Here is an 18521-nt window from a genome sequence, read left to right on the forward strand (position 1 = left end):
AATTGCGCATTCCCCTATGTATTATCTCTTTAAAAATGCTGCAAGTACAGAAAAATATATGTTGTCTGGCCATAAATCCAGTGTGTTCCTTACTGACGTCACAGTGCCTTTTCTGAACTAAAATTCCAAGCAGCATTGTCAGCCCTGCCTGCTGGACTACAGAACACTGTCCCAACCCTACGCTATCCATCTTCATATGCAAACATTGATTTCTTTCTCAGGAAAACAGTGCTGCAGCTTTCACTTCCAAAAGCCTACCAACACACTGTGGTAGATTCAGATAGATTACGCGGATCTAAAGATCCGCTGAACTATCTTATTTCCAATCCGCCAGCGCAAGTTTTTGAGGCAAGTGCTGTATTCAGAAAGCACTTGCCTCTAAAGTTGCGCCGGCGGATCGTAAATCCCCCGGCGAAATTCAAATTCCGCGGCTAGGGGGAGTTTACTATTTAAACCAGGCGCGTCCCCGGGCCGATCGTACTGCGCATGCGCCGCCGGCTAAATTTCCCAGCGTGCATTGCTCCAAATGACGTCGCTAGCTAACATTGGTTATCCGTGTCTGAGAAAAAAAAAAGCTCTTGGGAATGTATTTCTGGGGTCGTGCCTACATCAGTAGGATCTGACGACCGGCCAGGAGCTCCATATGCAAGAATTTTACAGGCCTAGTTATGATGTTACAGGGAGTAATAAAAGTGTAATCTTGTTACAGAAACAAAATAATTCTGGGACATGTTCTGGAGAAGGATAGGGAGGTTTGGGGAATAATCTGAGTTATACCTGGATATACACTTTAAAGCCTACCTCCATGTATCCTGTGCCTTCAAATAGTTTGTTTGGGCCATATTTGCGTAAGCAAACAATTCCCTTTCCTAACAGATGTGCCCTCTGGGTGCACTTTAGAAATTTTACATACATACATTGCTGTGTTTCAGCAGTGGGACAGGGACTTCACCTTCTCCATCCCATAAAAAAATTAAGACAGGCTGAGTGCTATGCAGCCAATCACAGAAATCATTGTATCCTGTGAATGAATACAAAGCTTCCAATGATTGACTGAGGCAGAGAGGAGGGTGGATAACATCAGAATCTCCGCTTTAGCCAATCAGAGAAAGCATTCATAAAATACACAGCCTTGCTTGAATGGCTGATCAGTTCTCAGGCTGACTCGATTTTGTTTTGGCTGTGGGACAGGGAATCCCAGTCCTGCTGCCGGAACACATTGCTGTGTACTGTATGCAGCTGATGCTACATACAGTTTATACAGCTAGCCCAGCACGGACATCTGTTAGTGAAGGGAATAGTTTGGACCAGCTTGAACTATTTGAAGGCACAATAAACATGCAGTTAGATTCTAAGGCACTTTCCACACTGCAGAATTACACAGATGACAAATAAATGGATGGTTCAGATAAACACAGGTTCACCTATTCATTAAACTACTCAAACATTCTCTATTTCTTTAGCAAATTAAGTTCAACATACTGCTATACCATGTACTTGTTTGAAAAAGTCTTCTGTTCCCTTTGTATGAAATCCCTGGGGTTTGTGCCAGTCCCTCTGCTTTAATTTTATAAACTGACCACGCTAAGGTTCAAAACACACTGTGGTCAGTTCTCTAGCTATACACTGAAAAAGATATATCATGAAAAGATATCAAATATTTTCAAAAATGTGAGGGATGTACTCATTTTTGTGAGATACTGTATCGGAATTATCTCTCTCACTGGAAAGTGAAAGCTTTGTTAATAAGTAAACTGGAAATGTTAATACATTTTTCTCACTCTAGAGTGCGACTGTGATATGTTTGGTGCTTCTAACCCATCATGTGGTACTCGTGGTGAATGTCTCTGTCGCCCTAACTATGCCGGGCAAACATGTAATGAATGTGCACCTAATTTCTACAGCTACCCCTCATGCCTGCGTAAGTATAAAACACAACAAATACATGTGCTCACTGAACCTTGCTCTGCTGCCATTAAACCTATGCTCTAAAAAAAAAAAAAAAACATATGATATTGTATTGGCATTTGGTTGAAATTATGTTTCAATATTGTAAACTCTTTGCCTAGTTAAGTTCTAAGGCGGTGTTTGTAAAAAATTGATTTGTAACCAAAATGGTAGAGGATTTTGTAGAATTATGTATTGAGAATAGATGTACTAATGCTGACTGGTGTTTTGTTTAGCTTGCCAATGTTCAGCTCAAGCCTCGTTTCAGAGTACATGCAACCCTGTGACTGGGCAATGTGAATGTCGACCAGGGGTAACTGGACCGAAATGTGACAGGTGCTCATCTGAACTGGATGATTATCCATCTTGTCATGGTATGTTAAAAGTCTACTTAAAGGTAAAGACTCAAGGAGCAGAGGGAGCAGCAAGCTTTCTGTACATCCTATATTGAGTCAGTAAACAACGTAACATGTACACAATCTTGTGTTAGCTATACTAGCTAAAAAAATTTGCTAATTTCCTGTGATTGTAGATATGAGGTATTTAAATGTTAACAATACTCTGTTAACATGAAATGTTGCTTTGCAGGTATGGATACATTAATAGAATTTATTAAAATGTATTTATTTATTAGAATAATTAGTTGGTTAATAGAGGGACTAAAAAACTTAGGCCTCGTACACACGACCGAGTTTCTCGGCAAAAAACAGCAAGAAACTTGCTGGGAGATATTTTTTTGCCTAGGAAACCGGTCGTGTGTACATTTTCGTCGAGGAAACTGTCGAGAAACTCGACGAGCCAAAAAGAGAGCATGTTCTCTATTTCCTTGACGGGAATGGAGAAAATTGGCTTGTCGAGTTCCTCGACAGCCTGACAAGGAACTTGACGAGGAAAACAATGTGTTTCACCCGTCGAGTTCCTCGGTCGTGTGTACGAGGCCTTACCCTCCCTGGGAAAAATGTTTTCTTTCAGGTTTGACCAGTGGCGGCAGGTGCTCAATAATTTGGGGGGGCATCAAACCAACGCCAACCCCCCCTTGCCCGCAAAAGGTGGACGGAAAGGCGGCAATCCCTAAGACTCCCTGGTCAATCAGGTCTCAGGACCCGCCTCCTGATTGGCTGGGAGGAGAATCAGGAAGACAATAGCAAATATTAATTCGCTATTGTCACACAACTGGGTGGGCTCAGGGCGCAGTGCTCAGCACCCAGATTCAATCCTTTTTTTAAGCCAATTCGAGCCTCAGGTTCTACTCATGTGCATCAGAAAAAAAAAAACATTGAAATACATATGTCCGGCGCCTCTGCACCCCATATGGACGTGCCGCCACTGGGTTTGATGCAAGTCTGAAGGGCTAGTCATCGGATCATTAGTGTTCACAGTAACTGTTCCTAGACCTTCAAGCATGTGACCATCGCAGCATTTGCTCCAGGAAAGGTAAGAATTTATGATACTCTTTGTTTATCTACAGGCATACCCCACTTTTAGGTAAACAATGGGGTTTATTTACTATCGCTGGAGAGTGCAAAATCAGGCTTACTTCTGCATAGAAACCAATGAGCTTCCAGGTTTTATTACCAGGCCTAATTGAACAAGCTGGGGTTAGAAGCTCATTGGTTTCTATGCAGAAGTGAGCCTGATTTTGCACTCTCCAGTGATAGTAAATAAACCCTTATTGTGTACTTAAAAGTGGGGTTTTCCTGTATTATAGTAAGCCTCCATTCACACTTGAACATTTTTCCACTAATTTCCTTAGGCCCGACTACACCTGTCCACGCCTGACTAGACAGAATCTCATTCTTTCTAATAGTCCCTGTTCACATTTGTACACTCAGTCACCCTATGTGCTACGCCCTACATTCAAAATAGTTCATAGTATTAAGGCATTTTTGGTCCTATAGGCTCTAATGGGAGTGCCTGTAAATGAGCAATGCGTTAATTTTTCAGTGCATTTTTTGTGAGTTTTTACACCCAAAGAACTCCTATCCTACTATAGAACTGCACTCCTCCCATTGCCATACCAGGAAATAAACTCCTGAAGCTTAATACTGTACATATACAAAAAATGCCATTAGTGCACCTGTAATGTGCCTGACAAAATCCTTCAAAATGACCAGAAATACACTCTTGGAATGCAGGGTAAGACTGTGAACATCAAACTATTGAGTACATGCCCTATTTAAAAGTCTCAATGTGTAACATTTCCTTTGAAAATTTCATTAAACTTGGGTTAAACTAGGTAAGCAAAATACCTGCACTTTTTTCATGTTTTGGCCTCTAGCTTAAATAATTATGGCTCTAAAACTATAGTTTGCAGTATATGTAAAGCCCAATTTTTTTTAGTGGATACAGTAAGGAATGGTCCACAACTTTTTGGTTTCTTTGTTCTACTAGGAGGATTTTCCTTTTCACTGTCACCAAGAAAATTGTCCCCAATAGAGTTCCGCTCCACTGACAGCTGTAAAAATGTTGAACTTGCCATCAATTTCTGTACCGGAGATAGTGGTCACTAGGATAAAATGAAAGAAAGCAGATAGTAATAAAACTACACTTTTCAACCTAACAAATAAATGTTGGCGTTAGATACACCAATACTTTGTGTTTTCTATGGTCGGCAGAGTTTTTGATAATCTTGAAAATATTTTTTTCCCAGTATTTAAAGGTGTTTTTCTTTTCTTTTCTTTTTTTTTTAACAGTTTAAAGGTGTATTTCTAACATTTGTGCCTAATGTTGGAACAGACTTGAAAACAAATACCTTTAGGTCATTAAATTCCCTGGTTCCTTGGCATATTTCCTCAAGCATTTTAAAAGTCTAGGCTCCTATCCAGTACTACAACAACGATATATTCTTGTTTCCCAAGCATTATCAAGAAGGAAAAACATGCAACATTTTACTAAGCTTTGAGGTTGTGTCCTATGGGAACCAGCCAAAAGACAAAAGAACCATTGTGGGGCTAAGCACTGGCAGGACATTTTATAACACATAAACATCTCATGAGATTGTTAATCAAGTTCTTTTTATTACATGTGTAAAATAAATCATTAGGCCTGTTTTCTAAACATTTTTTGGCTGTGTTATACAAGCTTATACGTACAACTATATAACTCAGGCATGTATAACTTGCCTACGTATGTTCCAAATTTGCTATTGGAAGAAAGCCCTTTCCTATCCAGTCACACAATTTAACATTCTATAGCTTTGTACTCTGATACCTGCAATTTTGTTAAAAGTGAAGTAAAGTCTGGCTTCCTGTGAAGATGTATAGCCCAGGGTGGATACACTTTGGCTATTAGCCAGCTTGGAAATGTTAAAGTTACTGACTATCTTTTCCAATATTTCAATGCAGAGACAACGCTGTATCTAGGGCGGTACTTTGCAGAGGGGGGGCACAAAAAGAGTCCTCGCTGGCTTGTGCAACACTTTTAGTGTAGCGCCAGTCTTATGGGGCGGACTGGTCCGGGAGGCAAATCGGTCTGGTGCCCCCATAAAGCAGCCACCATCACCAATGAGTTGTTGTTGTATGGGGGGTCGACGTTCAGCAACTGTGGAGGGGAGGGGGTGCTGCTTCTAGTTTTGACTGTCCAATCATCACAGCGCCCCTCTTACCTGAGTTCTTAGCTACAAAGAGATAGATGCCATGTTTATGAGGCTTAATCTCTCTGGAGGAGAAGGTCAGCGTTAGAGTGAAGAAGGAGGAGCTCACCACTGTGTGAGGAGACCACATGTCGGGAGAGGTGCAGTGGAGACACGTGAAGTGAGTCTTTCAGGCTTTAAGTACCCAGGCTGAAAGGAAAACCACACCAGTTGAGTGGAAATTGCAGGACAACTACCTAGCTGTCACGGGGCTTCTAATCTAAGTAGTAAGGATGGTGCAAGTAGTGCACGACTTTCCTGCAAACCTTTGGGTGATCACAATCTAATATATATACTTGGGGGCTTTCGAGCTTACAATAATGCATATGGCAGTTAAATATTAGGAAATCGTCTTCTTTTGTCAGCTACTGGTAATCTATATAGGAGGCAGGTGTTATTGTTTATACAGTAGCTGACTAGATAATATAACATGGGATACCCAGGATGGAAGGAAAGCTACATTATTTGGGTGAAACTTGCATTGAACTTACAGTACCTAGCTGCGAAAGGGCCTTTAATATAGGGATAGTGCAGACCAGGGGTTGGCCATCCATTAAGGGTGCACGGGCGCAGCCCCTCCTATCCATGCATCTGTCCCCCATGCAGGACGCCGGATGCGTGAATTCCAATGGGGAGGTTTATTGAAGCACGTGATTAGAGCCAGAGGTTCTAATACACTTCAAAAAAAGGGTGGGCTCAAGCCCATCCAGCTGTGTGACAATAGTGAATGAATATTCCCTATTTTTTTTAAAGTCTTTTTTTTGTTTTAATAGCTTAAAAAATAAAAAACCAAAGAGGTGATCAAATACCACCAAAAGAAAGCTCTATTTGTGGAAAAAAAACCCATCAATTTTATTTGGGTACAACGTCGCACGACCGCACAAGTGCCGTATCGCAAAAAAATGGCCTGGCCGTTAAGGGGTAAATCCTTCCGGTCCTGAAGTTGTTAACGTAGAACTATAGGCAACACTTTATTTTTTTATTTTTGCATAGAGTAAGGAAGGGTTATAACCTTTGTCAGTTTATTTTTTGCCTTCTCTGTCCCATTGCAGAGATTTCCCTTCATTTTCTGCCCCATAGTCAAACAAGAAGTGAGAGGAAACCTCTACAAATTAGGGGAATCTATTGCCCCCCCCCCCCTCAAACCCTTAGAACAAGTGTCCCCACTGGAAAATGTCAGGGTGGGTCTTAAACAGGAAGGGGTATGGCCTTGACAGGAAGGGGTGGGCCATATTTAAATTAGGGGGTGCACGAGTTTAGTCAGGCCTAGGGCAGCACAAAACCTAAATACACTACTGTGCAGAGACAAGACTGCCATCAGGGCTCTTGCCTATCTTATAAGGATTACATGAGTTGTGGCATTGGTCCATGGAAAGATCATTTAAGTGGTTTGTGACCTACAATCTGGTTGCTATTCAGCACAAATTAGCTTCTTTACCAGGGTTAGTAACTTGTGGCTATGGGGATGTAATTCCCACAATAGTGGAAGATCCATAGTTTGCCTTAGATAGGAAATATACTCTCTGTATTAGCACAGCTAGACCAAACATCCATTGTCATTTCCTATATGGGTCATCAAGTCTATTGGCTTGCTTATAGTGCACATGAGTGTTTAATTAATATCGAAATGACATAATGCAGTTAGATAGTCTTACTCATTTGCATCCTTGGCATTCAGATGTTAAGCCAAATGCCCTAAAAGGTTTTTTGTTTTTCAAACGCTGCTGTTTTATCTATTAAAGGAGTAGGTCAAATCTAGTATTTCCAAACTGTGCACAAATTATAATTACGGTGATTTCATACTGGTATTGGCTTGTAAAATAAAAATGTAAAGCAAGCTTAGCAAAGCAGGTTTGTGCAAGTCTTTAACTTTAACTAAAGAAACCTTCAGTTCCATTATGGCAGTGTTTCTCAATTCCAGTCCTCAGGCCCCCCCAACAGGTCAGGTTTTCAGGATTTCCATTATTTTGCACAGGTGATTTGATCAGTTTCACTGCCTTAGTAATCACCACAGCCTTTTCATCTGAGGGAAATCCTGAAAACCTGACCTGTTGGGGGGGCCTGAGGACTGGAATTGAGAAACACTGCATTATGGGGACGTTAAACATAAATATTAATGGGAGTGATGACTGCACTTTAAATAAGATGTTAGCTGCCTACAGCAGGCTTTCAACAAACTAGTGATAAAGCTGCTAGTAGCTTGAATAAAATGGCATTTATCACCCCCATTAGGCTCTGTGCTTAACCCACCAAAACTGTAGGCGAATGGTGCTTTGAAGGCTTCAAGAATATTGTTGCAAGCTTTCCAAAAGCCTGTGTGAACCATGTATAACCCCAAGGATAGGGCTCAGATAGCTCTAGAAGTAGTCTAGTATTATACTTGCAGCAACTTCTATCTGTTGTTTACTGAGGAACTAGTGCAGGTATAAGCTACCTACAGATAACATGATCCAGCAGCAGGATAATGCACCATCTGCCAGTCAAACAATGTTGGTAATAAAGGATCATGGTGTAAATGTTAATATGTGCATCATAAAAATGTGTACGCTTGGAAAGAGGAAGGGGAGCACCTAGCAGACATTGCAAGCTCTGGCCCCTCAAGGAAAAATAATAATCAACTAGAAAAGGTCCATGGTGACTGATCTATTTTCACCCCAAGAAAGCTTGGACAGGAAATATCTGCCATGGTCAGGTGAGGACTACAGCCAAAAGAAATGTACCCTGGTCTTACCATAATGACTAGGCTACACTATTTTTTGTTAATATCCAATAGAGCCAACTCTGTGTGTGTAACTTAGGTTGTCTTGGAAATACTAATTTTAGGTCAAGAAGGAGATAAGATATGAACTATTTTAGAATATAAACTGTCATGCTCCACAAATCAGTAGAGAAAAGCATTGCTCTTTAATGTCACCAAATGGCAAATAAATAGTAACTTGTTTGTTAAAACGCTAGCATATGTAAAAAAAAAAAAAAAAAAACAATATTATTAATAATAATATTAATTCATACTTTTTAAATACAATACATGTTAGTTTTTTATAGCCAACTTGTTAAAACATAAGCTTGTCATTATTGCATGCTACAACCCATATTTTTAACTTCTCAACCAGCATGTTGGCTAAGGCCTGCTATCCCCTTTATAGATAAAGGTCTTCTTCTTTTTTTTTTTTATAAGATTTTTTTAAATTTAAAGAAAAAAGTATTAAATATAACAGGTTAGTGTGAACAAAATAGATTGACAATTTTATATCACATACAGAGCAATAAAGAGGTGGAAATACTTAGGAGTATCTTGTCTTCCATTCCTCGCATATAAAAGTATGCTAAAATACTCAATATTTCCTTGTTCTTTCAATAATAGTAAGACTTTAAGTAACCCCAAAAGATATACAAGAGAATAGGAAAAGAAACAGGGGGGTTTCTTCTGATATGGAATGATGACACAGACAACAAGCAGGGACTGGGACAAATGCACACTTTCGCCCTGGTAACCAGTAATACTGAGTTTTTCTCATATAAACCTCAATACTGTACTTATCTATAATTATTAAAAGTTTTAACCGTATGGTATATATAACACTCTATAGTTGTATTCTTACTTTTGGATAGTGTTCTCAGAAGTGATTTTTATTAACTTTCATTACAGGCTTTAATGGGGAATGTAACCCAATTGGGACCATCAATTCTCAAGCCGTAAGTTGTTTTTTCTTTTCCCCATATCATAAGAGTTAGTGGGGTTCATTTACGAAAGGCAAGTAGGCTGTTCATTTTTCAAGAGAAGTTGAAAAATGTGTGAATTTCCCCCAGAGCTTGGTAAATGATGTGAAGCTCTGCTGACTTTCATCATCCACACATGTGCAAGCACAAATGCTGTATTTTCTTTATTATCCATGATTGGGTGTTATTTACTAAGTGAAATTTTACCATGTTCACTACACCGTGGGGGGAATTCCCTTGCAAAAGTGCAACTTCCCTTACCAAGTGAGCAGCCTATTTGCTTTTAGTAAATCAACCCAAGTGTCGGTTCAGATGTTTATTTCTTTTCTCCTAGAGTTCCTGGTAATTGTGTAATAGTTGTTATGTCTTGTGCATAAAGTGGATCACATGAAGAACACCTTTTGCTAGGAACAAAGATTTACTGATACAGTATTATTTCCTATCATGCCCATGCCATGTTAGCTATTCATTTAATAAACAATGTTAGCTCTTCCTTTGAAATTCCTTTGAAATTGTAGTTCCTTTTAAAATGTATTCTAATACGGTTGACTGAAGTACTGGAATAATTCAGTATTATTAGTAAAATCAGCTATGGTACTCACGTCACAGAAAACAAGCAGCTTAGAATGTAGTAAGAGCAGATATTTAATAACATTGGAATATAGTAAAATACTTAAAGTATATGTATAACCAAATTGAGTGAGAAAGGATTAGAACCCTTGTCACGTTTTATTGCTCTGTCTTTCTGCTAGGTAGATTCACCCTCTTGATTTGTCCTTGTGACCACTGTTACCAGATAGACAGTGATGGGAAAATCAAACTTTAACAGTTGTCACCAGAACAAGAGATGTAGGGAAAGGATCAAATGTCAATTCAGAATGTCTGTTGAGATCCTTTTCACTTTTAGCATGGAAGTTTTTAATTGAGAAAAAGCTGGACATATTGTTGACAACAAGAACAATAGATGAGCTCCTCAAACTGAGAGACCTGGTCCAGTGACAACTGTCTAAGGCTGGATTCACACCTGTGCATTTTTTTTGCATTTTGCAGATTTGCACTACAGTCTATTTACCATGGTATCCTATGGAACACGTTCTGTAGTGCAAATCTGCAAAATGCAAAAAGCACAAAAAAGGCATAGGTGTGAATCAAGCCTAAACGGGAAATTCCACTTACTTTGTAGAGATTTATTTTACTTTCTGCAATGTGAAGTAGGAGGCAGAAAGCAAAAAAATATATATATATATAATATATATAATATAATAATTAATATAATAATATTTGGGAATAAATGGGTGAAGGGTAAATGGGTCTACATAACCTTCCCTAATTTTTTGCTTTTTTACAGGGCCGTTGCCAGTGCCAGCCTAGAGTTGAGGGTATAACCTGTGATCATTGCAAGCCACTATATTGGAATTTGGATAAAGAAAATCCTCAAGGCTGCATTGGTAAGCTTCTGGTTTTCCCTTATAAAACAACTACTAAAGTGAGAGTTTAATATCACTTATACTGGGGTATGCTGAATTGTAAAAAAAAGAATCATGTGAGTTATTATGTCCACTGAAATGTGTTTACAGCCCAATGAACAGGCTGCTTTGATGCAATGCATGGTAACTCACAATATAATAAGTGATAACCCAACACAACCTGATGGAAAAGAGTGATACAAGCCTAAGGCTGGGTTTACACTTATGCGAATTTGATGTGGTTTTCCCGCATCCAATTTGCATGACAAGAGACTGCGACCGTCTCTCAATGTAAAAAACGGGGAGTGTTGGGGCGCTTACTAATACATCAACATATAAATTAAACACATGAAATCCAGTGATAATAAACATAAGACAGTGAACTAATAATGTGAAAAATTTGTGCAAATAGTGCAAATAATTAATAAATATTTAAATACTATAAAGATAAATAATATATTAATATTCTGAATTAATAAGTGCTAAACGTGTAGAATATTCCATTGCATTGAAGATACATATAGTCTTCATGCAATGTGCAACAATAGTCTCTGTGCAAAGTAGCAATATGGCCAAATTCCAAAAGCATGCAGCCCAAACAATAAATGTCCACAATTAATTACAAAGTGAGGTGAAGCCGGTTCACACAGCTCTGGGGCGGCCACGGAGCGCATTGCCCAGGGGTCCAGTGCATCTTTGGCTCCTTTTCAGGTCCAAATTCAGGCAAAAATTCGGGCCTGATTCATCCCTAAAACTGAGAACAGGGATGCACCGGACCCCTGCTGTGAGCCGCAGGTGTGAAACCAGCCTCAGTGTTGCTGGTTTGGCAAGAAGGTACTTATCTTGGCTAAGAAGCCCCCAGGAGCTCCTGCAAAACCTCAGTGGCATTCATATACATCAACCTGTGTAGTAAATACACCATGCCTATTAATAATAAGATATCCCTTTATGACAGAGGGAGCATCCTGTTCCAGAATGGAAGTATATTGTGATAATATATTTTACTACATATAACACACTGCAAATGTTTAATAATCCAAAATACAAAGAAACAAGTGAGTGGATACCCTATATTGACCTATAGATTCCTTAGTACAGTGAAATAGAAATGCCAATGGTTCAGATCTAATTATTGCTCCTTGTAAAAAAAAGAAAATTGTCACCACTTCCTTTGCACCAAATTCAATGACATGAGCTGAACACTCTTGGTGTGAGTGAAGATATTCGACATGGTAGGAAAAGGAGTTTTTTTCAAAGTCATCCAGGTCTTCTTTGGACAGTGTCGAACGCATAAAGGCGTGCCATCGGGAGTGGAAACGTGCTTTGGAGGCTTCTTGTTTGAGGTCTGTATTGATTTTGTCCTTGTATAGTAAGCTAAGAAGCTCCCATTCGATTTGTGGTATGGTTCGGTAGCAGGGTGAGGTCCGGTTTTTTAGGATGGCTCTTCTGGCGGTTAAGAGACATATCAGGGCCCAGTCCTTATGTGGCGGGTGGTTGTCAGGGGACCATGTTAATAGTTGAGTGTCCCAATACCCAAAGATGAGGAGCAAGGGGTCTTTTGGTATTACCAGCAGAGTTAAATTGAAGATATAGGAGATAACTTGATCCCAGAAAGTGGAGATGTATGAGCATGACCAAAAACGGTGGGTAAGAGATGGTCGTGATTGGTGGCAGAGGGGACATTCGGCAGCGTTTGAATCGTTCTGGACTGTGATAAAGGGTATGTAGGCGTGGTGAAGAATCTTCAGTTGGGTTTCTCTCGACACTTCATTAGGGATATGCTGGTGAATTTTGTTGTATCCTGATAGGAGTTTGTCCACTATGTCAGGGACTGGGAAGTCTCTTCTCCAATTTGCTGCTGATGAAGATCTTTTAGTTTTTTGGAAATCGAATTTGCAAATCAGATTTCCAGCTACTAATATATAATCTTGGTGTCCAGGATTTTGCAAAATCTACAAATCTTTTTTAAAATTGACCCTGTGGCGGGTCCTTATTTTGCATAATAGCTTCAACTGTAAATATCCCCACTGATCCAAAGATATTGGTTGGGATTACCCGCAGAGAGACCTTATGGTTTAATCTTAAATCCTCTATTGCATGATGTAATAGCAGTATAGACTCTGGGAACCACAATTCAAAACCCTTATCTAAGGCCTCTGGCATAAAATACTTATGTCCCAACAAGGGCATTACTGGGGAGTTATATTCCCAGCAATATTGAGTATGCAAAATGCCAACGTAGATCTAGTCAGTGGTGATATTGTGGATGCTAGCCCCCTCATTAATCAAGGTTTCCAAGATACAACTGCAATGTTGGTATGTATCTGCCAGTGCCATTTATAGTTGTACCCATAGTTTAGTCTTTCTGGCATATTTCTAGTCTGCCATGCATGTCATAATAATTGCTTAATAGTGAATTTTAAAGTTTGTTAAGGCCAACTCCCCCCACACATGTCCCTTCCAGATAAAGTGTGCAATAATAAACTGAAGCGTCAAAAAAATCCTGTAGGTACTTCCAAGGGTAACATTTGAAAAGTGTATAAAACTCGGGAAGAACATTCATTTTTTTAACGTGGATCTTACCTAATCATGAGTGACAGAGAGAAGATTATGTACATAAATCTAGTTTAATTGTATTAAATAAAGGAAGATAATTATATCTAAATAAATTAGTAAGATTAGATGTAAGGTAAATGCATAGATATTTAAACGTAGAAGATTGCCACGTAAAGGGAAATAACGGTTTTAAAGTTTCTGCTTTACGCATGGGTTTCAATATATTTAATGTTTTAGATTTGGTCTTATTAACTTTAAAGTTAGATATGGATTGAAATTCTCGTATTAATCTAAGAAAATTTGGCAAAGTAACACCAGGTTGTTGAACATAAATAACACATTGGGCCTGATTTACTATGCTCTGTGCGCTGCGCTGGTTCATGCGTTAATTAGTACTCCGGGTGGAGGCTTAATTGGGCGCATGAACCAGCGTAGCAGCCGGCGCATTGAAACTAATATGTAAAGCCGCGCCGAACTCCCTATAGAAGTCTATGGGAGAAATCAAAAGTGTTCATTTTAAAGGCTAATCTGCAAGTTTTGTCCTAAAAAGTGTTTGGGGACCTCAGTCCTGCCCCAGGGAACATGTATCAATGCTTTTTTTATTTTTTAAAACGGACGTTTTTTCGGGAGCAGTGAAATTAATAATTCTTAAAGTGAAACAATAAAAGTGAAATATTCCTTTAAATTTCGTACCTAGGGGGGGTGTAATGTCAGCATGTGAAATAGCGCATTTTTCCCGCACTTAGAACTCCCCCTGCACAAAATGACATTCAGAAGGAAAAAAGTCATTTAAAAATTCACACGCGGCTATAATGAATTGTCGGCTCTGACAATTCTAAAGGGATTCATTCATAAAACAAACAAAAAAATGTGTAGGGGTTCCCCCAAATTAAATTACCAGGCCCTTCAGGTCTGGAATGGATATTAAGGGGAACCCCGCCGTAAAAACCAAAAAAAAAAAAGACGTGCGGTTCCCGGCAAATATCCATTCCAGACCCTTCAGGTCTGGTGTGGATTTTAAGGGGAACTCCACCCCAAATTGAAAAAAAAATGGCGTGGAGTCCCCCTAAAAATCCACACCAGACCCTTATCCGAGCACGTTGACCTGGCCGGCCGCAGAAAAGAGGGGGGGACAGAGTGCGGCCCCCCCCCTCTCCTGAACCGCACCAGGCCACATGCCCTCAACATGGGGAGGATGTCCCCATGTTGATGGGGACAAGGGTCTCATCCCCACAACCCTTGCCCGGTGGTTGTGGGGGTATGCGGGCGGGAGGTTTATCAGAATCTGGAAGACCCCTTTAACAAAGGGGACCCCCAGATCCTGACCCCCCCCTGTGTGAAATGGTAATGGGGTACATTGTACCTCTACCATTTCACCCCAAAAAAAATGTCAAAGTGTTAAAAATGACAGTAGCCGGTTTTTGACAAATCTTTTAATAAAATCTTCTTTTCTTCTTTCCTTCGGGTTTCTTCCGCTGCTTCTTTCTTCTCGTCCACATCTTGCCCGACGTGTTCTTCTATCTTCTCCGTCCGTCCTTCAGCCTTCTGGTCCCGCATCTTGCCCGTTGTCTTGTCCTGTCTTCTTCTCCGTCCGCCTCCTCGTCCGCATCTTGGGTCTTCTGCGGTGTTCTTCTCGTCCCCGGACCCAGCGTTTGAATTTGATTTGGCCGCCGTTTTCCCGCTCCTGGGACCCGCCCCCCTCTGACGCCACAAGTAAACTCCTTAGAAGGTCATGTGCGTCAGAGGGGGGCGGGGTCGCAGAGCGTCACACAGCGGGGGAATTCAATTTCAATCGCGCCGCCCGGAGAAGAAGTTCCCGCCGTGTCACACTCATGTGACCCCGCCCCCCTCTGACGCCACAAGTAAACTCCTTAGAAGGTCATGTGCGTCAGAGGGGGGCGGGGTCGCAGAGCGTCACACAGCGGAGGAATTCAATTTCAATCGCGCCGCCCGGAGAAGAAGTTCCCGCCGTGTCACACTCATGTGACCCCGCCCCCCTCTGACGCACATGACCTTCTAAGGAGTTTACTTGTGGCGTCAGAGGGGGGTGGGTCCCAGGAGCGGGAAAACGGCGGCCAAATCAAATTCAAACGCTGGGTCCGGGGACGAGAAGAACACAGCAGAAGACCCAAGATGTGGACGAGGAGGCGGACGGAGAAGAAGACAGGACAAGACAACGGGCAAGATGCGGGACCAGAAGGCTGAAGGACGGACGGAGAAGATAGAAGAAGACGTCGGGCAAGATGTGGACGAGAAGAAAGAAGCAGCGGAAGAAACCAGAAGGAAAGAAGAAAAGAAGATTTTATTAAAAAGATTTGTCAAAAACCGGCTACTGTCATTTTTAACACTTTGACATTTTTTTTGGGGTGAAATGGTAGAGGTACAATGTACCCCATTACCATTTCACATAGGGGGGGGGCCAGGATCTGGGGGTCCCCTTTGTTAAAGGGGTCTTCCAGATTCTGATAAGCCCCCCGCCCGCATACCCCCACAACCACCGGGCAAGGGTTGTGGGGATGAGACCCTTGTCCCCATCAACATGGGGACATCCTCCCCATGTTGAGGGCATGTGGCCTGGTGCGGTTCAGGAGAGGGGGGGGGGCCGCACTCTGTCCCCCCTCTTTTCTGCGGCCGGCCAGGTCAACGTGCTCGGATAAGGGTCTGGTGTGGATTTTTAGGGGGACTCCACGCCATTTTTTTTTCAATTTGGGGTGGAGTTCCCCTTAAAATCCACACCAGACCTGAAGGGTCTGGTATGGATATTTGGGGGGACCCCACGCCATTTTTTGGGGTTTTTTTACGGCGGGGTTCCCCTTAATATCCATTCCAGACCTGAAGGGCCTGGTAATTTAATTTGGAGGGACCCCCTTTTTTTTTTTTTTTAATGAGCAATGACTCTATTCTTTATAGCCATGAGTACTTTAACCACTTGCCCACCGGGTTAATTCTGGCACTTCTCTCCTTCATGTGAAAATCAAAATTTTTTGGCTAGAAAATTAATCAGAACCCCCAAACATTATATATTTTTTTTTAGCAGACATCCTAGGGAATAAAATGGCAGTCATTGCAATACTTTTTGTCACACCGTATTTGCGCAGCGGTCTTACAAGCGCACTTTTTTTGGATAAAAATCACTTTTTTGAATTAAAAAATAAGACAACAATACATTTTGCCCAATTGTTTTATATATTGTGAAAGATAATGTTACGCCGAGTAAAATGATACCCAACATGTCACGCTTAAAAATTGCGCCCGCTCGTGGCATGGCATCAAACTTTTACCCTTTAAAAATCTCGATAGGCGACGTTTAAAAAATTCTACAGGTTGCATTTTTTGAGTTGCAGAGTAGGTCTAGGGCTAGAATTATTGCTCTCACTCTAAAGATCGCGGCGATACCTCACTTGTGTGGTTTGAATACCGTTTTCATATGCGGGCGCTACTCGCGTATGCGTTTGCTTCTGTGCGCGATCTCGTCGGGACGGGGCGCTTTAAAATTTTTTTTTGGGGTTTTCTTATTTATTTTTATTTAGTTTTATAATGTTTTACACCGAAATAAAAAAATAAAAAAAAAATGTAAACATCCCTTGTAATAGGACTAGTGTGTGACAGGTCCTCTTTATGGAGAGAGGCGGGGTCAATAAGGCTGGAAAGCATGGTAATGAAAAAAAAAATAAAAGTTCTCATGCTTTCAGCTGCAATCATGTTCGTTCACCACAGTGGTGTAGTGTATAGCACTTTGACCTAGCAGCAAAAGAGTCGTTGGTTCGAATCCCGCCCGTGACAGCATCTGCATGGAGTTTGCATGTTCTCCCTGTGCCTGCGTGGGTTTCCTCCCACAATATAAAAACACGCTGTAAATCGGTTCCGGTCTAAATAAGCCCTAATATGCAGTAGTATATTTAGGTTTGGTTCTGCCCTAGGCCTGACTACATATCTGCACCTCCTAATAGAAAAATGACCCACCCCTTCCTGTCAAGGTCACACCCTGTTTTTGTATAACCCCGCCCAGTAATTTTCAGGGGACCCACACACTAGTTCTGGGGGGGCACTGGATTCCCTTAACCACTTCCATACCAGGCACTTACGCACCTTCCCGCCAAGCCAATTTTCAGCTTTCAACACTGTCGCACTTTGAATGGCAATTGCGCGGTCATACAACACTGTACCCAAACAAAATTGGCGTCCTTTTTTCCCCACAAATAGAGCTTTCTTTTGTTGTTATTTGATCACCTCTGCGTTTTTTTTTTTTGCGCAACAACTAAAAAAAGACTGCAAAGTTTTTATTTTTTTAGGTTAATTTTTTTGTAAATACGTTTTTCTCTTTCAATTACGGGCACTGATATGGCGGCACTGATGGGCACCGATGAGATGGCACTGATGGACATCGATGAGGTAGTACTGACGGCACAGATGAGGTGGCATTGATTGGCGGCGCTGCTATGCGGCACTGATGGGCACTCATAGGCGGCAATGATGGGCACTCATGGGCGGCACAGATGGGCGGCACTTATGGGTGGCACTGATGGATACTTATGGGTGGCACAGGTGGGCACTGATAGGTGGGCACTGTGCATGGATGGGCACTGTGGGGTGGCACTGATGGACACTGTGGGGTGGCACTGATTTTCCCAGTCAGTGCCCATTTGTGGGCACTGATTGGCATCTTTTTTCTTATTTTTTATTGCTTTTTGTTTTTTTGTTCTATATTTTTTTTGTTTTTGCACACCCTGGTGGTCCAGGGTGGGCATCCCTGGTGGTCCAGTGTGGTGATCCGAGGGGGGGCTGCGCTGATAAACAATCAGCGCGAACGCCCCCTGTCAGGAGAGCCGCCGATCGGCTCTCCTATACTCGCGTCTGTCAGACGCGAGTGAGGAAGAGCCATCGATGGCTCTTCCTGTTTACATCGTGATCAGCCGTGATTGGACACGGCTGATCACGTGGTAAAGAGTCTCCGTCTCCGTGAGAGACTCTTTACTGAGATCAGACTGACACCCCGCATCACCGATCGCCGCACTGCGTGCCCCCACAGGCGCGTGCGGCATGAAATCCTGCAGGACGTCCTGTCAGGATTGTGTAACCACTTCCCGGACGTAAATCGGCCATAGGCTGGGCGGGAAGTGGTTAATTTGCATAGTTTTTCTCTCACTTCCTGTTTGGCTATGGGGCAGGAAGTGAAGGCAAATCTCCCCAATTGGACACAG

General features: G+C 41.5%; 1 protein-coding gene across 1 annotated transcript in view; it reads left to right on the top strand.

Annotated features, from left to right (window-relative positions):
- LAMA3 (laminin subunit alpha 3) overlaps positions 1-18521 on the top strand; it is a 237299-nt gene that overhangs the window by 63786 nt on the left and 154992 nt on the right. The window contains exons 14-17 of the mRNA XM_040354074.1: positions 1787-1921; positions 2184-2321; positions 9228-9274; positions 10647-10746. Of these exons, the coding sequence (XP_040210008.1) occupies positions 1787-1921; positions 2184-2321; positions 9228-9274; positions 10647-10746 (420 nt within the window). The remainder of the gene's footprint in view (positions 1-1786; positions 1922-2183; positions 2322-9227; positions 9275-10646; positions 10747-18521) is intronic.

This window comes from Rana temporaria, chromosome 5 (assembly GCF_905171775.1).
Source record: "Rana temporaria chromosome 5, aRanTem1.1, whole genome shotgun sequence".
NCBI classification, from domain to species: domain Eukaryota; kingdom Metazoa; phylum Chordata; class Amphibia; order Anura; family Ranidae; genus Rana; species Rana temporaria.